Source organism: Nycticebus coucang, chromosome 6 (assembly GCF_027406575.1).
Source record: "Nycticebus coucang isolate mNycCou1 chromosome 6, mNycCou1.pri, whole genome shotgun sequence".
Lineage (NCBI taxonomy): Eukaryota > Metazoa > Chordata > Mammalia > Primates > Lorisidae > Nycticebus > Nycticebus coucang.
This window is the reverse complement of record NC_069785.1, coordinates 101,587,672-101,602,992: the sequence shown is the minus strand read 5'-3', so window position 1 is coordinate 101,602,992 and position 15,321 is coordinate 101,587,672. Positions and strand designations below refer to the sequence as shown.

Here is a 15,321-nt window from a genome sequence, read left to right as displayed (position 1 = left end):
AAGAGAAAATTCTAGGGTCCTGCTGCCTTTCCTTAGATTGTATGGGCAGCTGCTCCTTCGTCGTCTTGGATTAGACACCTCTGTGAAGACAGGCATTTTTGGTGCTTGTTTGTTTGCCTTTTCTGTTTATAGAGGCCTGTGGATTTTTTTCTTTATCCATGAAGTTTAGCACTCAATACAAGCTGTCTTAGGGGGTCATATTTACTTGGCACTTGGTTGTGCCATTATGACTTACAGAAAAAAAGCTTTTATTAAAGGAAATTAATTCCCCTGATTCGATCTCTGAATATTTTTCTTATCTATTTGTTTTGTTCTCAACAAATACCAATTATGTTTATGTTTGACTTCCATAGCTATCACTGCCTACCGAAACCAGTCTCCTATCTTTGTTCCTTTCCATATCACTGTATCTGATTGACTCCAGCCTATGCTCCCTATCCCTCTGTTCTTATTTTTCTTCATCTTTGTTGTTGTTGCCTAGATGTAACTTTTGTGACTGCCGTTTTTTCATCTGCTCTTTTATTTTTTCCCTCTGTTTCCCACTGCCTGTTCCAGTTGTAGTTCATCTCTTTCTGTTGTTGCATCTTTTTTCCTTTGAGCTCAAACCTCAGTTGTAAGCCACTTACCCTTAGACATTATGATGATAATTCTTTGGGAATGTGGAGCCTATTTGTTGGGACTTTTCTCTAGGAACTATCTTTGTTATATTGCCCGTGTACCCTTGCTTTATGCACTTTTCCCCAGACTTCCTGCCTTCTTTTCAATTTTCTCCCCTAGTTTTGATGCACAGATTTAATGCTGGTGCTTTGAGTACAGCTGGATGTGTGTGGGTTAGGGGAACAACCTAGGGAAGTTTACATGTCTGTTATCTTCAACTCTCTTTCACCAAATCTCTTAGTTTCTTTACCAGCATCCTTCTTCAGATTTTGGCATCTGAATGGTTAATGTGACTGAGAAAAGAGCCTCTTACACAACTAGATTTCTGCAACACCATTCAGCATTTGCTGACCCTCCCCCCACCCCTCCCTTCCCACCTCTTCAGCTCTGGCCCCCATCCTTGGCCAGGAGGCATAAAATTATGATGGCTTCCTCAGCTCTGTCTCCATCCATGGTTCTGCAGGGATGTTCTCAGCGTTGTGGAGGGCAGCTCATGTCCCCCATCTAGTCTCTGTAATCGAAAACTGCTAAATAGGCCTTTCTGGACTGCTACACCTACTCCAAGGGAAAGCTGCGTCCTGCGCGGCACCAGAGGAAGTATGTGTCAGCTCTCGGCCCGCCTTCTCATTTGGGCCCAGATTTTATGGTCTTTGGCAAGTGTGTTCCATAATTTATAGTCTGGGATTGTAGCCATTTCATTGTGCATTGAAGGCAGAGTGTTCCGTCTCTTTCATTCTCTTTGTGGGTTTTTTGTTGGGTTTCAAAGGAGGGAAATGGAACTTTTTAAAAAATGCCATTATGGTTATCTTTTGACAGAAAGCCCTAATGATGATTATTTTTCAGTATAGAGAAACTGTTTCTATGAGCTTTTGAACAAATATTTTTAAATTACCGCTTACCAAATTATTAGTTTCTCAACAAGTCAAGTCATCATTTAGGAGTTTCCCACATAAAAATCAATGTCAACTTTTTATTAAACTACCGTGTGAGTCATCGTTATTCATGCAAGCGTGTGGTTAAATAACTGCCAGTCACTACTCATGAGACATTTCTAATGATGCATATTTGACTTTTCCCCGCCATTGGTAGGATGATTTGTAAACCCCTTTTCTGGATGGTGGTCTTATGTGACTGACTTTGTCTGATGAGTTAAAGTAAGCATGCCATTTGAGAATGTTCATAATTCACAGGAGGAGAGATGGCATAATGAGTGCCATTAATTATCATTCACAAAGCAGTAACCATATGCAAAGCTTTTCCTAAGGTAGATTGCTTAGGAAGAACTCGTGGGAACAATATACTCTGAACTTCTGCAGATATGGAACTATCTGTGTGTGGCCTTCAGTTTGGTAGGATATAGAATGTCTCTGGCTTAGTTGGGCCCTTTGGCTTATGCCTATAATCCCAGTGCTTTGGGAAGCTTAGGTGGGAAGACGGCTTGAGGATAGAACTTTGAGACCAGCCTCAGCAACATAGGGGGATCCTGTTTCTACAAATAAATAAGAAAAATTAGCTGGGCATGGTGAGGAACACCTGTAGTCCCAGCTACTCCAGAGGCTGGTGTGGAAGGATCACATGAGCCCAGGAGTTCAGGCTGTGCTCACACCACTGTACTCCAGCCTGAGACACGAAGCACAACCCTGTCTTTAAAAAAAAACAAAATCTAAATGTTTAGCTCATGTTGTTTTTCCTTTGGTATTTTAGATATATTGCTCTACTGTTTTTTAGTATGAAGTGGTATTGTTGAGAAGTCTGATGTTGGTTTGATTTTCTTTCACTAATTGAGTTGATCGTTTTGCCTAGATGCACAAACACAATTTTCTTTATATCGTTTAAAAGACAGTAGTTTTAGTACAATATGTCTTGATATGGACCATTCTGGGCCAGTTTTCCCAGTTGTACAGAGTGTTCTTTCAGTCTGGCCATTGAGTCATGTATTTACACTTTTGTTCTGTTATACTGTCTTGTAGGTTTTCTGTTCCTGGGACCCTGTATATGCTGGGTTTCCTTACCATGTTGTTTATGAATATCATTTTCACTTAAATATTTATTTCTTTTTGATTCTTTTCATTTCTCTCCTTTTTAAAATTTTCCTCATTACACTGTGACTAGTCATTCTTGGATTCCTTTTAGTTTAGTATACATTCTGAAAAAAAGAATTTTTCTAATTCTAATTCTTATTTTTCTAATTCTTTCTTGAACCCTGTCAGCTATCATTTCACACCCTTTATCCATCTCATTTCTTGAATTTTCTATTTCTGATTTGTATCTATAGTTTTCTTAGTTTCTCTTAGTTCACTTTATAATACATACTGTCATATTTTTGTCTGCTTGGAGGACAACTTTTCATTATTTTGGTATGCTATTGATAACTTCTATCTTACAAAGTCTTTGTAGAAGGTTGGCTGATGCTCCTATTTAAATGAAATAGTCTATTTTCTGTGCTTTTATGAAAGAGGGTGGGAGTTTTTAGGGTAGTTATCTTCACTGTTCACAGCCCCCTCCTCTGGCATTGAAAAGAAGTATTCGACAATTTGGCCACAGTTCTGAGACTTTTGTTTTCTGGACTCCGTGACTCCCAAGGATCTGAAAATTCTCTCCCCTTTGCTCTTAGTGTTCCTTTCGATGTGGATTCAGTTCTGACAACGTCTCCAGTACTCTCTGGTCTTCTGAAGGCCATGAGTGGGTCTGGGTGACCTTTCTTGCATTCAGTCACCCTCTGGGACCTGGAGTCTTCTTTCCGTGTCACTGACTGGACTCAGATCTATTTCTGAGGGTTCTATCCAGAGTACGATTATTTCCTTGTCATGTATTTATTATGGATTTCTGTGTCCATGACTCTTGGGCTTGTTCTTTTTCTTTTTTCTCTCTGCCTAGCTGCTAAATTTGCAGTTTTTCTACAATGTCTGGTATTATGCATGGTTCGGTCTTACCTAGTTGCATAACTTCTGTTAAAATTATCTATTTTTTTTTCCTTTGGCAATTCTAATTGCTCTGGGTTTTTTTTGTTTTTTAATGAAAGATTTGGGGATATTAAGCAAGTAGGCTCCCACTGTGATTCTGCTTCATTTTAAAAGGATTCCTGTTGCAGTGTGCTTTTAGATACATGCTGGTCATCCTCCGGGGCTTCCACCACCCCTCACGTGTGGATAATTCCCACAATTGTGACTACAATGCAGATCCCCTCTGAGCTATAACGCTCTATCAATACTTTTATAGACTCTTTAAAATACATGTATTTCAAAAGTAAGCCCATTTCCCCTTCCTTTCATATCACTTTCTAAATATGATTCTCCTTCTCTAATTGTAAAATTAATGTCATCTCATCCATTGGCTTCCCAGGATAGAAATCTGGAACATTTCTCCCTTTCACTCATTTCCTATCAACTCGGTTACCAAATATGTATGTTACATTTCCTAAATATCTTTCAAAACTATCTCTCATTCTCTATTCCAACTGTTTCATTATCTTTCATTGGTTTTATTCAACAACCATCTAATGTGGTCTCTCAAGTTCCAGCTCCTTCTTTCTCCATTACATTATCCACGTTGCAGCCAGAATTATAGGTCTAAAACCCTGCATTTACTTCTCTATTTAAGCACCTTCCATCATGCCCTCAGTGACTGAGGGGATAATTCCAAACACCCAAAGTGCTTCACCATCTGGCTGCAGCCTCTCCTTTTCATCCCTCCTCCCACTACTTCCTCAATGTGTCCCATTCTCCAGCCACGTAAGAATGACAGACTCTCACAAATCTGTTTCTTTGTGTATATCCTTGTCCCCACCTAGAATACCCTTCTGTCCCATGTGCACGTAGTTTTCACTCATTTCTTAGGACCCAACTCTAAAGTTACATGTTCTACAACACTTTCCTTGGATTCAGGGAGACTTACACATTTCTCTCCAGTTTTCACATAGTTCTGTATACAGGGCACCTTCAGTGGGCTTTTTTATATGACTATAACCATTATTTCACCTGTCTGCCTCACTAACTGTGACTCACTGAAGACTGTATGTATCCTGGGTTGTCTCTGACTCCTGGTGCCCGTGGTAATCAACATAGCAAAGCTATGTAGTAAATGTTCATTAAACGACTGGTAGCTTGTAGGCTTATATTTAAAATGCTGAATAGGGACACTGAAATACAAGAAGGTTACATAAGTCTCTATTTCAGCCAATTTATGTTCCCAAGCACCAAGCTGGGTATGAACGTGTGCAGAAATGATCCTTTCCCTCTGGAAGCTACAATCTAGCCAGAAAAATAAGGTGTGTTCAGGTTGCGTGTGTGTGTGTGCAGGTGTATGATTTAAAGTAACTGGAACAGACAGAACTGCATGAACTTGAATCCAATGGGCATATTCTGAATGGGCCAAAATAGAAGAGTGAACTCTCAGATTCAGTCTGAAAGGTCACTATTATTCAAATAGAAGAGCAGTTATCCTCATGGTAACTAGTAATAAGAGACTTATAATTAATACCACAGAATAAAAAAGAGTAAAAGAAAGGCTTTATAATAAACCATGAGAGCTGGACAATTCTTTGATTCATAGAAGGAATATCTCAATGAAGAGTTAATGCAGTTGGATTAGACTGTAAATCAGCAGCAAAGAACACATCCATGGGCAGATCCTCACCCAGGGTTCAGGGGTGCCCTAGTCCCACCAAACAACAATTATGAAGATAATGATAAAAAAAAAAAAAGTCTTAAGCCCAAACAAGTTTCTTGGACTTTGTATAAAAGAGTCCAGAGACTGGAATTTCTTGAAGGAATTTTCATCCTAAGTATTATCGGTAAGTTGAAACTGTTGTTCATCAATAAGATAGAATGTGTGTGTGTGTGTACGTGTGTGTGTTGTGTGTGTCCCTTTCATGCACTTGTGTGTCGGTAAGAGTTTCACACAGGCTTTTGCTTCACCAGCGTCTGTGGTTTAAATACTCCCATCAAGGCAGGTTTCACATTATCAATCTGATGTTACTGAGGGCAAGCATGGAAGAGAGATCACAACTGAGTCTCACAAGCCAGTGTGAACTGGCTCCATCACACTGCTGTTTTCATGAGCTTCCATGAGTCATAATTAATAAGTCTACTGAAAAATAGAATGCCATATCTAAATAGCCATGTGTTCTGGACATATCTTGAACTGTTCTGCAAAAAGTTTCTCATTTATAGAGATCTGTTCATTTTACTTAGCATGTGGATCTATAGTTCAAGAATGGGCAAGATTGGGTAACCAAGTACAACAGGTAAAGACGTCAAAGATGTTTGCAGGTGTTGGAAAGGTGGTTGGGGATAGAAAGTGATGGGGAAACTGGTTAGGGTGGGGTGGAAAGGTTGTCCCCATGCTTCCCCATGATGAGATTATATCCTGTACAGACATCCGGAGACGTGGAACTGGACAGAAGGCCAGAGACTGCCCGGAGACAGAGAATAACTGTAGGAGTCAGAGAAGAGGCCAGGATGCAGAATGAACTATAGAGGAAGAGTGTAGCAGTGGAAATCAAAGAATAAAACATGGGTTTTTCTTTTGTTTGTTTGTTTGTTTTTGAGATTTGGAAGAAGAAAAGCCAACAGGAAAGATGCAGACAGGTAAGCAGAAAAAATTAACATACCAAGAAATACCATGAAGGAGAAAGACAAAGGTAGACAAAATGATCAAATGCTCTACCGAAGTATACAAAATAAAATAATGGAAGATACTGGATTTCAATCAAAAGGTAGGTCACAGGCTGCAAGGGGTAAGTGGATGACAGAAACCCACCATTCGGGAAGACTGCCTTATATGAGTCAAAGTCCTTTCTCACAACTTGAAAAACTATGTAAGAACTGAAGGCTCCTTCCTGCCTGAGGTTTGGTCCTGACCTAAGGAACCTCAGGAAACTAGCAAGCCCAATGAATGGACAAAGCTCAGACATGTCATGAATGAAGCCAGGATTGGGCGGACCATTCCAGCTGCAGGCCAGGACCTGGCTCGGTGAGAAGGGAAATTCTGGCACAGCTCCTCAGCCTTTCTATGTCCAGGGTTAGTGGCCAGGTTCGATGAACGGATGGCTTCCACCCAATGAGCCGTCCCATGGCAGAGGGACTGGTTTGGCAAGATGCTTTTGGGAAGGGTAGCAATTTGGTGTCAGAGTCTCTGCCAAAACAAAGCAACTCTGAGATGAGAAGAAATGTCAACTAACAGGAGGAAAGCTGAATCTACTAGGAAACCCAAACTGCTGCGTAGCAAAGTGTGTGTTGGGCTGGACTCAAGTCTGAACATGGGCTTTCAGTGTCACAGGATGACTCTGACTCTGCCAACTTCTGTGCATGAGCCCACCTGCTCTTCCTCCCAGACAGGGGCTTCCCAGAGCCGTGGTCTTGGCTGGGAGCACAGGGAGTCTTGACTGAGCTTGGGCTGAACTCTTGAAGTATGCATAGCTTCCTCTGTGCCCTAATGAATGGTTGCCTAGGTGACTGACACTGACAGCCTCAGGTCCACACTAGCTTACCTGGGTAACCTCCCCCTTTTTTCCTTCTCTTCTTTTTCTCAGCAAAAGCCCTCTTGTGAATGATTTACCTATCCTGTAATAGAGGGCCTGAACTTTCCTAATGACCAACAATTTAACACAACTTCGAATTCTCCCTGACTTTGCAAAGACTCTTGAGAAAGAGTCTTTATTGGCTTAGGGCTCTCTGGGGCCCAAAGACCTGTCCAAAATGTCATGGCCACAGGCCTCAAGGACACTGTGAACCAGGTGGGAAGATCACGTGGATGCTCAGGAAGTAGCTGCCCACTGAAATATAGGAAAAACTAAGGTCATCGTGAGTCAAAGGCGGGAAATTTTGGATGCCTTGAGGGCATGGAAGCTCAGAACTGGAGGCAGGACTTTAGAGCCACAAGAAGAGCAAAGACACCAAGGAAAGCCTGTGCAAACATAGCAATAACGTTCCTTTAGTCACATAACTGCCAGCTATAAGTTCAGTCATTTGCTGAGAGAAAGGATGGGGAAAGAGTGATGATGTCACCACTAGTCTCCAGTCTGAGAAGGCCAGTGATAAGAGTTTGTTTCACAAGACAGGACAAACTGTGAAGGCCTGATTGTTCTCAGAGGAAAGAAGGAAAGAGAGAAGCAGACTGGGATGACCCAGAGCCGGAGGTCCCTGGTTGGATCCAGAAATGCAGTGCCAGGTCTCTCCTCAAGCCACTCACTCCTCGTCCTTCCCTTTCCTTGCCTCTTCCCCTTGGGTCAGGGCAGCCCTTGCTCCAGGAAGTCACTATTCAAAGCCGTTCCTGCCCTGGACATGTTTAAGGGCTAAGCAACCCAAGCAATGAGGACAGGAGGAGAAAACACTTCACAGGCTGTTACATGCGTGGCAACACCCGGGGATCTTGCTGAAATGCAGGCTCTGGTTCCTTGGGTCTCGGTGGGACTTGAGATTCCTCATTTCTTGCAAGTTCTCAGGAGTGAAGTCCATTTGACTAGTCCCTGGGCCACACTAAGTGTGAAGGAGATGAAGCATTCACAGTGCCAAGAGTTTTCTCCACAAAAACGTGGCCCTTCGATCTCTGCAGGGCTATCTGTAATCTTTGGAGACAGTAGCTGGACCCTTCACCTTCTCTGATAACAGGCGTGCTAAGACCTCACTCTGGGGGCTCAGCTGGGTGAGTGGGGTAAACACTGCCTCCCCACTAGCCTACCCAGGCATGCTCCTCTCTAATACTTTAGATCCCCGAGTAACTCAGTCTCAGAGGAATTCTTCCTTGGGGCCTCTGTTGTTCCAAGCATTAGTGAGAAGGAAATAAAGCAAACCAACTCTGCACATAAAGCTGCCCTGGTAGACTTGGACTTGTCCTCCCTACCCTAGCATGGGGGGTTGCCTCACCTGGAGCACGTGCCTCCTTCAGGACCAGACTACAGGAAGATACAGTTCTCCCATCCTTTGCATCACCAACCTACAGAATGGCAGCTCGCTGGTGGGAGTCTTGGCCACTGGAACTGCCTCCAGACCCCTTTGAGTTGGACAAGGGAGCAGGGCATCCCGGGGTAACTCCTGCTCTGCAGGCCCTGGGGAGATGGGTTTATTTTTTTTCTTAGGGACTTTCTGAGTGTTTAGGGTAACATTTACATAGACCTTCAGTGTCTTGGATGTAGATACAGTTAAGACAGTTGTAAAATATTAGCACTTAACTGATCTGGAAAGTTAAAACAGGAAAAATCCCACCCTGGTGAACAGGTATATGTTTAGGAATACTATTAATTTAGCCCAAGCTTGAAATGTGGACTTTTCTTCAAGAGAATGGCAAGGGATATTCTGCTAGATGTTTCTATATCAAATATCTCATGTTACCTCACAAGAACCACTGCATTTAGAGAAAGAAAAATGGGTGCTCAGAGAGGTTAGTGAGGAGGGACAAAGAAAGGGGCTTATGTGGGGGGTAGGTGGCAGGAAAGCGCAGATGACCTGCTGAAGAAGAGGTCTGCAGGGCCATAGACACATACGGGACACCGCCACTCAGCTGATGGAGCAGGACGCAGGACACAGTTTCCATATTTGGATGTAGAGTGAGCACCACACACCTCAAATATCCCAAGTATTGGCAGGACCAACAGTCAGGTCAGCACTCAGCAATTCTCCCCCAAACAATGTCACTCTGAGGTACCTAGGTAGTCAGTGAGCAAAAGAGAAGGACAAAGGTGCCTGAAGACACAGAGAGATGGGAGGAAAGAGGACATTTATACCTCCACGCTGCCCTGCGTCTGTCTCTCTCTTCTCATTAGGGAGAAGGACCTACTTCCCACTCTCTGGAGGTGCTCTAATCTTTCGCTTTGTTCATAATAAAATTTCTCATTGTCTTACATTAGCCTGTGCGAAGCCACTGTGCTTCCATAACGCCATTCTGTGCTTAGCTGCTGCTTACTTTCACCTCCTACTCGGGCCATGCCTGGGTTGAACTTGATTGTTATGGCAAATAATCAAACCACATCAGTCAGTGGAGTGCGGGGAACAGGGACACTGTGCCCTGAACAGTCAGGTATATTGAACAAGGACAGCTGGCTTGTAGTGTTGCATCTCAGTTACTGTCCTGTCTTATTTCTCGAGGTTATTTGTGACGTCGTGCTTGGCTCTTTGCTCCCAGAAGTTCCACCCTGGTGGCAGCAACTAGAGGTTACAAGACACAGATAACAAAACTGATCAGAGACCTCAAGTCTCTGCTTCACAATTCGTTTTGCATTCTCAGCCTGCAAATGAGAGGCACCCAGCACAGCTGGAGCACAGGGCTGGAATGAGAGCTCCATCCGGTCAAGAAAGGCCCTGCCAGCTACTTACACACCGGTTCCTTCTTATTCATGTTTTTTTGGTAGTTTCATTTAACTACAGTCAACTATGATTTGAAAATAGTCAATGGAAAATTCCAGAAACAAACAATTTATAAGTTTTAAAGTACACGTTGTTCTAGTAGTGTGATGTGATCTCACACTCTGTCCCGCCTGGGACATCCTGCATTTCCACGCTGTCTGTACCACTGGCCTATTAGTCACTTAGTAGTCTCCTTGGTTATCAGATCAAAAGCATAGCATATACAGGGTTTGGTACCAACCATGGTCTCAAACATCCAGTGGAGGTCTCAGAACCTTGTGAATAGGGTGGCCCATTCATGGATTCTGTAGGCAGTAAGGCCTAATAATATTCTGAGCAAGCAGATTATTTGACAGACTCAGTAATGGGAATACCATGGGATGCCATGTAGTCTGGAGGTGAGAGAGCGACACAGAGGCAGGGGAGAGGCACCACAACAGAAAAGCCCTTGAATGCTGTCAGAAGGGGTGGGTTCCGCTCCCACTTTGCCAGCTGTGGGAGCTTAGGCAACTTACTTCTGCTACTGGGGCTCAATTTCCCCACCTGGAAAACAAAGCGTCATCACTAGACTGAGTCAAGGCAAAGGGAGACCAGGTCTGGAAAGTGTTCAGCCAGGGCATAATGAATGAGTCCATATAAGGAGACACAGGAGTGAGGGAACCAAACAGACTGTGAGCTTATCCTGGGAGACTGTGATTTTGGAGGTATTTGGGAGAAAGATGATGAGAACAGTATAAACAATAGTGAGTAAAAACTGAACATGGGCCATTGTATGTGGACCCAGTAAGTGAGCAGCTCCTTAAATTTGGCACCTGAGGAGCCCTCCTCATCTCACAGTATTCCCAACCTGATCTTGTGGAGGAAATATTTAAAGGCTGAAACAAAAGAGGGGCAGAAAAGAAGGGACTGTGAAGGTGAGCTTGACTCTTACCTCTGACCAGTCTCCCACAGCCCAGTGTGGGGGACAGTCTGTCCTGGCACAGGACTTGTGGACTGACGCTTTGGGTCCCTGGCACAATTCATCCAAGAGATTCAAAAAGCTGCCATCTGTTAGCAGCTGCCGACAGGTGACTCTTCGATTCTGAGTTCCTCCACCACATGTCCTGGAACACTAAGAAGACAAGAGGGATTAGGCCCTGGGCTTGGCGCACTTTGGTGCCTTGCAGGGCTCCTTGCACCAGAGCAGGGGCCACGTTGTGGCTGGTCTGCCTACCTGCTGCCATTCTTCAATATGCCAGCTGGGGGGGCAGTCAAACTGATTGCATGCTTGTAAGGCATGGGGCTTTTCATCTCTGCACTCCTCAGAAGGGGCAGGGGACTCCCCCGGGTATAGGCAATACACGTCCCGGGTCTGAATTCCAACACCACAGGTTGCTGAGCAGGCCCCCCAGGAACCCAGGTGCCACCTGTATGAAAAATAAGCAAGACAGGATCAACTACCCAATGAGATATCATGTGACCATCAGAGCATGAAAATGTCACGTCCTCCTCTGGACTTCCTGATTTCGCACCCTGTGTGCAGATTCTACAGTCATGGAATCTCCACCAATATGTGTGATTAAGACACAGAAATACGGTATTTAAAGGCAAGAAATATCAGGAAAGTGTTTAAAGATCTTACCCATTGGGAAGGTCCAGAGTAAAAAGAAACAGATTTGTTCCCACCCTGTCCCACCACCATACATCAAAAATAAAATCTTGGGTTTTGTTTTGAATAGAATTCCAAGGCAATGATGATTTATACAAGTGTCAAAAGAAATTTTAAATGCTTAAAAGTACACTTCAGGAAATCTTCAGGGCACCTGGCTTCCTTATTTGGAATATCCCTGAGAAAATTCTTTTATGTTAGGATTGGATTTATAACATAAATATAATGTGATTCCTTTCCAATAAGATCTTGGAAAAATCAGGTTTTCTCATGAAACATCTGTAAAAATGAAAAACCAGAGTAGCTGCTTTCAATACATATTTCCAAGTTGCCTTCAAGGAAGATTCTCCCAATTTACACACTCACAGAAGCGTTTGAGGGTGCCTAGTTTCCTATATGCATAACAAAACTCGAGACTATCACTGTAAAAAGTCTCTGCCATCTGATGGGTAAAAAATTATACACAATAGTTAATTAGCAGACATGAATTCTTAACTAGTTACTGTGGCAATATATCATGAGGAAACCATTTAAAAATGCTTAAAATGTGCATCAAGGATGATGCTCTCCAGGGTAATTTGTAATAGCAAAAAAATTAAATTAAATTTTACAAAATGGAAGGAGATCATCTAAATGTTTAACAATAAAAAGGAAAATAATTATCCATTCACACAGAACAATGTCAGTACCATTAAAATAATAAAGTAGATGCACAGTTATTAACACAGAAATGCATTCATGATATATTTTTATTAGAAAAGAAAAACAGGTCATAAAATAGTTCGCACAGTATAATTCTGCTTTTCATGCATTTATCAATACATGAAGAAAAAAGTCTGGATAATTATATATCAAAATATTAATGGTGATGATCTCTAAGTGCTAGTATTTTTATTTTCTTTATTCTTTTTGTGTGTTTGTTTTTGGGACAGAGTCTAGCTCTATAGCCACAACTAGTAGTGTTTTGACAACTTTACAGCTCACTGCACTGCCAAACTCCTGGGCTCAAATAATCCTCCTGCTTCAGCCTTCTGAGTAGCTGGAATTGCAGACACATGCTACCATGCCTGGATAGTTTTTCTATTTTTAGTAGAGACAAGGTCTTGCTCTTGTTCAGGCTGGTCTCAAACTTCTGATCTCAAGTGATCCTCCTTCCCTAACCTCCGAAAATGCTGGGATTGCAGGGCCTATTTTCTTTTGTCTTGATTTTTTGTTCCTGATTTTTATTATGTTAAGTATTCATCACCAAAAAAATAAGTTAGTTCTCTGAAAAAATTAGTGTTTACCTAAAGGTGATTCTCGATTTTTTCTCATTTCTATTTTTCTGTAATAAACATATCTTACTTGTATAAATAAGGGAAAAATGAAAAGTTAAAAAATTGAATTTAAGACAAATATAATAGGACAAAAAGAGTAAAATCTTTATTTATGAAGGGACATTTCACAATGAAGACATAACAATCAGACAAGTATGGAGAGTAAACTGAAAGCATAAAGAAGACCCCTTTGGCAAGTGCAGCAACATCAAAAATAAATAAATGGGATATGATCAAGTTAAAATACTTCTGCACAGCTAAGGACTCAACAAATAAAGCAAACAGACAGCCTTCAGAATGGGAGAAGATTCTGCATGCTCTGAATCTGACTGAGGGCTGATAACTAGACTCTACAGAGAATTCAAACTAATCAACAAGAAAAGAGCAATGTGAACTGAAACTTCTCTGAAGAAGACAGAAGAATAGCCAGCAAATGTGAAAAATGCTCATTGTCTCTAGTCATCAGAGAAATGCAAATCAAAACTACTCTGAGATATCACCTAACCCCAGTGAGAATGGCCCACATCACAAAGCCTCAAAGCTACAGATGCTGGCATGGATGTGGAGAGAAGGGTAAGTTTTTGCACTGTTGGTGTGACTGCAAACTAATACAACCTCTGTGAAAAGAAACATAAAAAAGCTAAAAGTTGACCTTCCATTTGACCCTATAATCCCATTAGTAGGTATCTACACAAAAGAAGAAAAAACACCATTTTACCATAAGGATATTTGCACTAGAATGTTTATTGCAGCTTATTCACAATCACCAAGATTGTACCCAAGTGCCCATCAACCCAAGTGCCCTTCAACCCATGAATGGATTGATAAGCTGTGGTATATTCCATTCCAGACAACAGAGAGATTATTCTCTCTCCACTAAAGCCAGAAAGGGAGCCTTCACAAGAGAGGGAACGGAACATGCTGCATGATGACCTTGCATTTTCCAGCCTGTGAGAAAATAAAGTTCTCTCTGCACTCCTCAAGAGGGGCCACCCAGTCTATGGTATTTTGTTATGGCTCCCTGAGCTAATATAGTATGTTTTCTAATACAGTGTATTTTCTAACTAATACGGTATGTTTTCCGATTATAATGGTACTAAATTAGATATTCCCCAAATATTTAGAAAGCATGCAATAATATTCTAAATAACTCAAGGAACTGGGAGAGGGGAGGAGGGCGGAGGGAGGGCAATTGGTGGGATCACACCTGCGGTGCATCTTACAAGGGTATATGTGAAACTTAGTAACTGTAGAATGTAAATGTCTTAACACAATAACTAAGAAAATGCCAGGAAGCTATGTTAACCAGTGTGATGAAAATGTGTCAAATGGTCTATCAAACCAGTGTACGGGGGCCCATGATTGCAGACTGATGTACACAGCTATGATTTAATTAAAATAATAATAATAATAAATATTCTAAATTACTCAAGGATCAAAGAAGAAATGACAATGGAAATTAAATAGTATTTATTTTTAAATTTTATTTTAATATTTTAATACTAAATATATTGTGACCAACCTGAGTTTAAAAATAATAAATATTTTTAAATATATGTTAATAAAAAATCAAATGCCAAACTTTGTGGTATGTAGCTCAAACAATGATTAGAAGAAAATAAACTTAAATGCATATATTATAAAGAAATAAAGGCTGACAATAATAATCTAAATATCTATTTTAAGAGGTTAAAGAGTGGCAACTAAACCCAAAGAAAGAAGAAAGTAAACAGTAAAGATGAAAATGGAATACATGAACTAAAAATCAAAACAAAAAGTTATTTTTTCAAAAGGCTCATAAAACTGATAAAGTATTGATGAAGTATAAGAAAAAAAGAAAGAAGGCACAAAATATCAGTATCAGGAATTTAAGAGGGAATCTTAAAGACGTTAAAAATAATGAATATATAGGCCAGGCATGGTGGCTCATGCTTGTAATCCCAGCACTCTGGGAGGCCGAGTAGGGTGGATTGACTTAGCTCACAGGTTTGAGACCAGCCTGAGCAAAAGCCAGATCTCATCTCTAAAAATAGCCAGGCATTGTAATGGGCGCCTGTAGTCCCAGCTACCTGGGAGGCTGAAGCAAGAGAATAGCTTGAGCCCAAGAGTTTGAGGTTGCTATGAGCTATGATGCCTCAGTACTCTACCAAGGGTGACAAAATGAGACTCTGTCTCAAAAAAAAAAACAAGAATATAATAAGTGTATAATGAAAAACATGTCAATTAATTTGAAATTTTATATAGACTGAAAAAAATTCCACAAAAACCAACTTATCAAAACTAACACACCAATGGAGAGAAATCTGAATAGTCCTCTAGCTATTAAATCAAATTTGTAATTTAAAATATTAAAAAGATA

At 41.3% G+C, this 15,321-nt stretch overlaps 1 protein-coding gene across 4 annotated transcripts in view; it reads right to left on the bottom strand.

Annotated features, from left to right (window-relative positions):
- ADAMTSL3 (ADAMTS like 3) overlaps positions 1-15,321 on the bottom strand; it is a 406,539-nt gene that overhangs the window by 96,299 nt on the left and 294,919 nt on the right. For all 4 annotated transcript variants that reach the window (XM_053593613.1, XM_053593612.1, XM_053593614.1 and 1 more), the window contains exons 18-19: positions 11,212-11,404; positions 10,930-11,109 (exon numbers count right to left, since the gene is read on the bottom strand). In XM_053593613.1, coding sequence (XP_053449588.1) covers positions 10,930-11,109; positions 11,212-11,404 — 373 coding nt within the window. The remainder of the gene's footprint in view (positions 1-10,929; positions 11,110-11,211; positions 11,405-15,321) is intronic.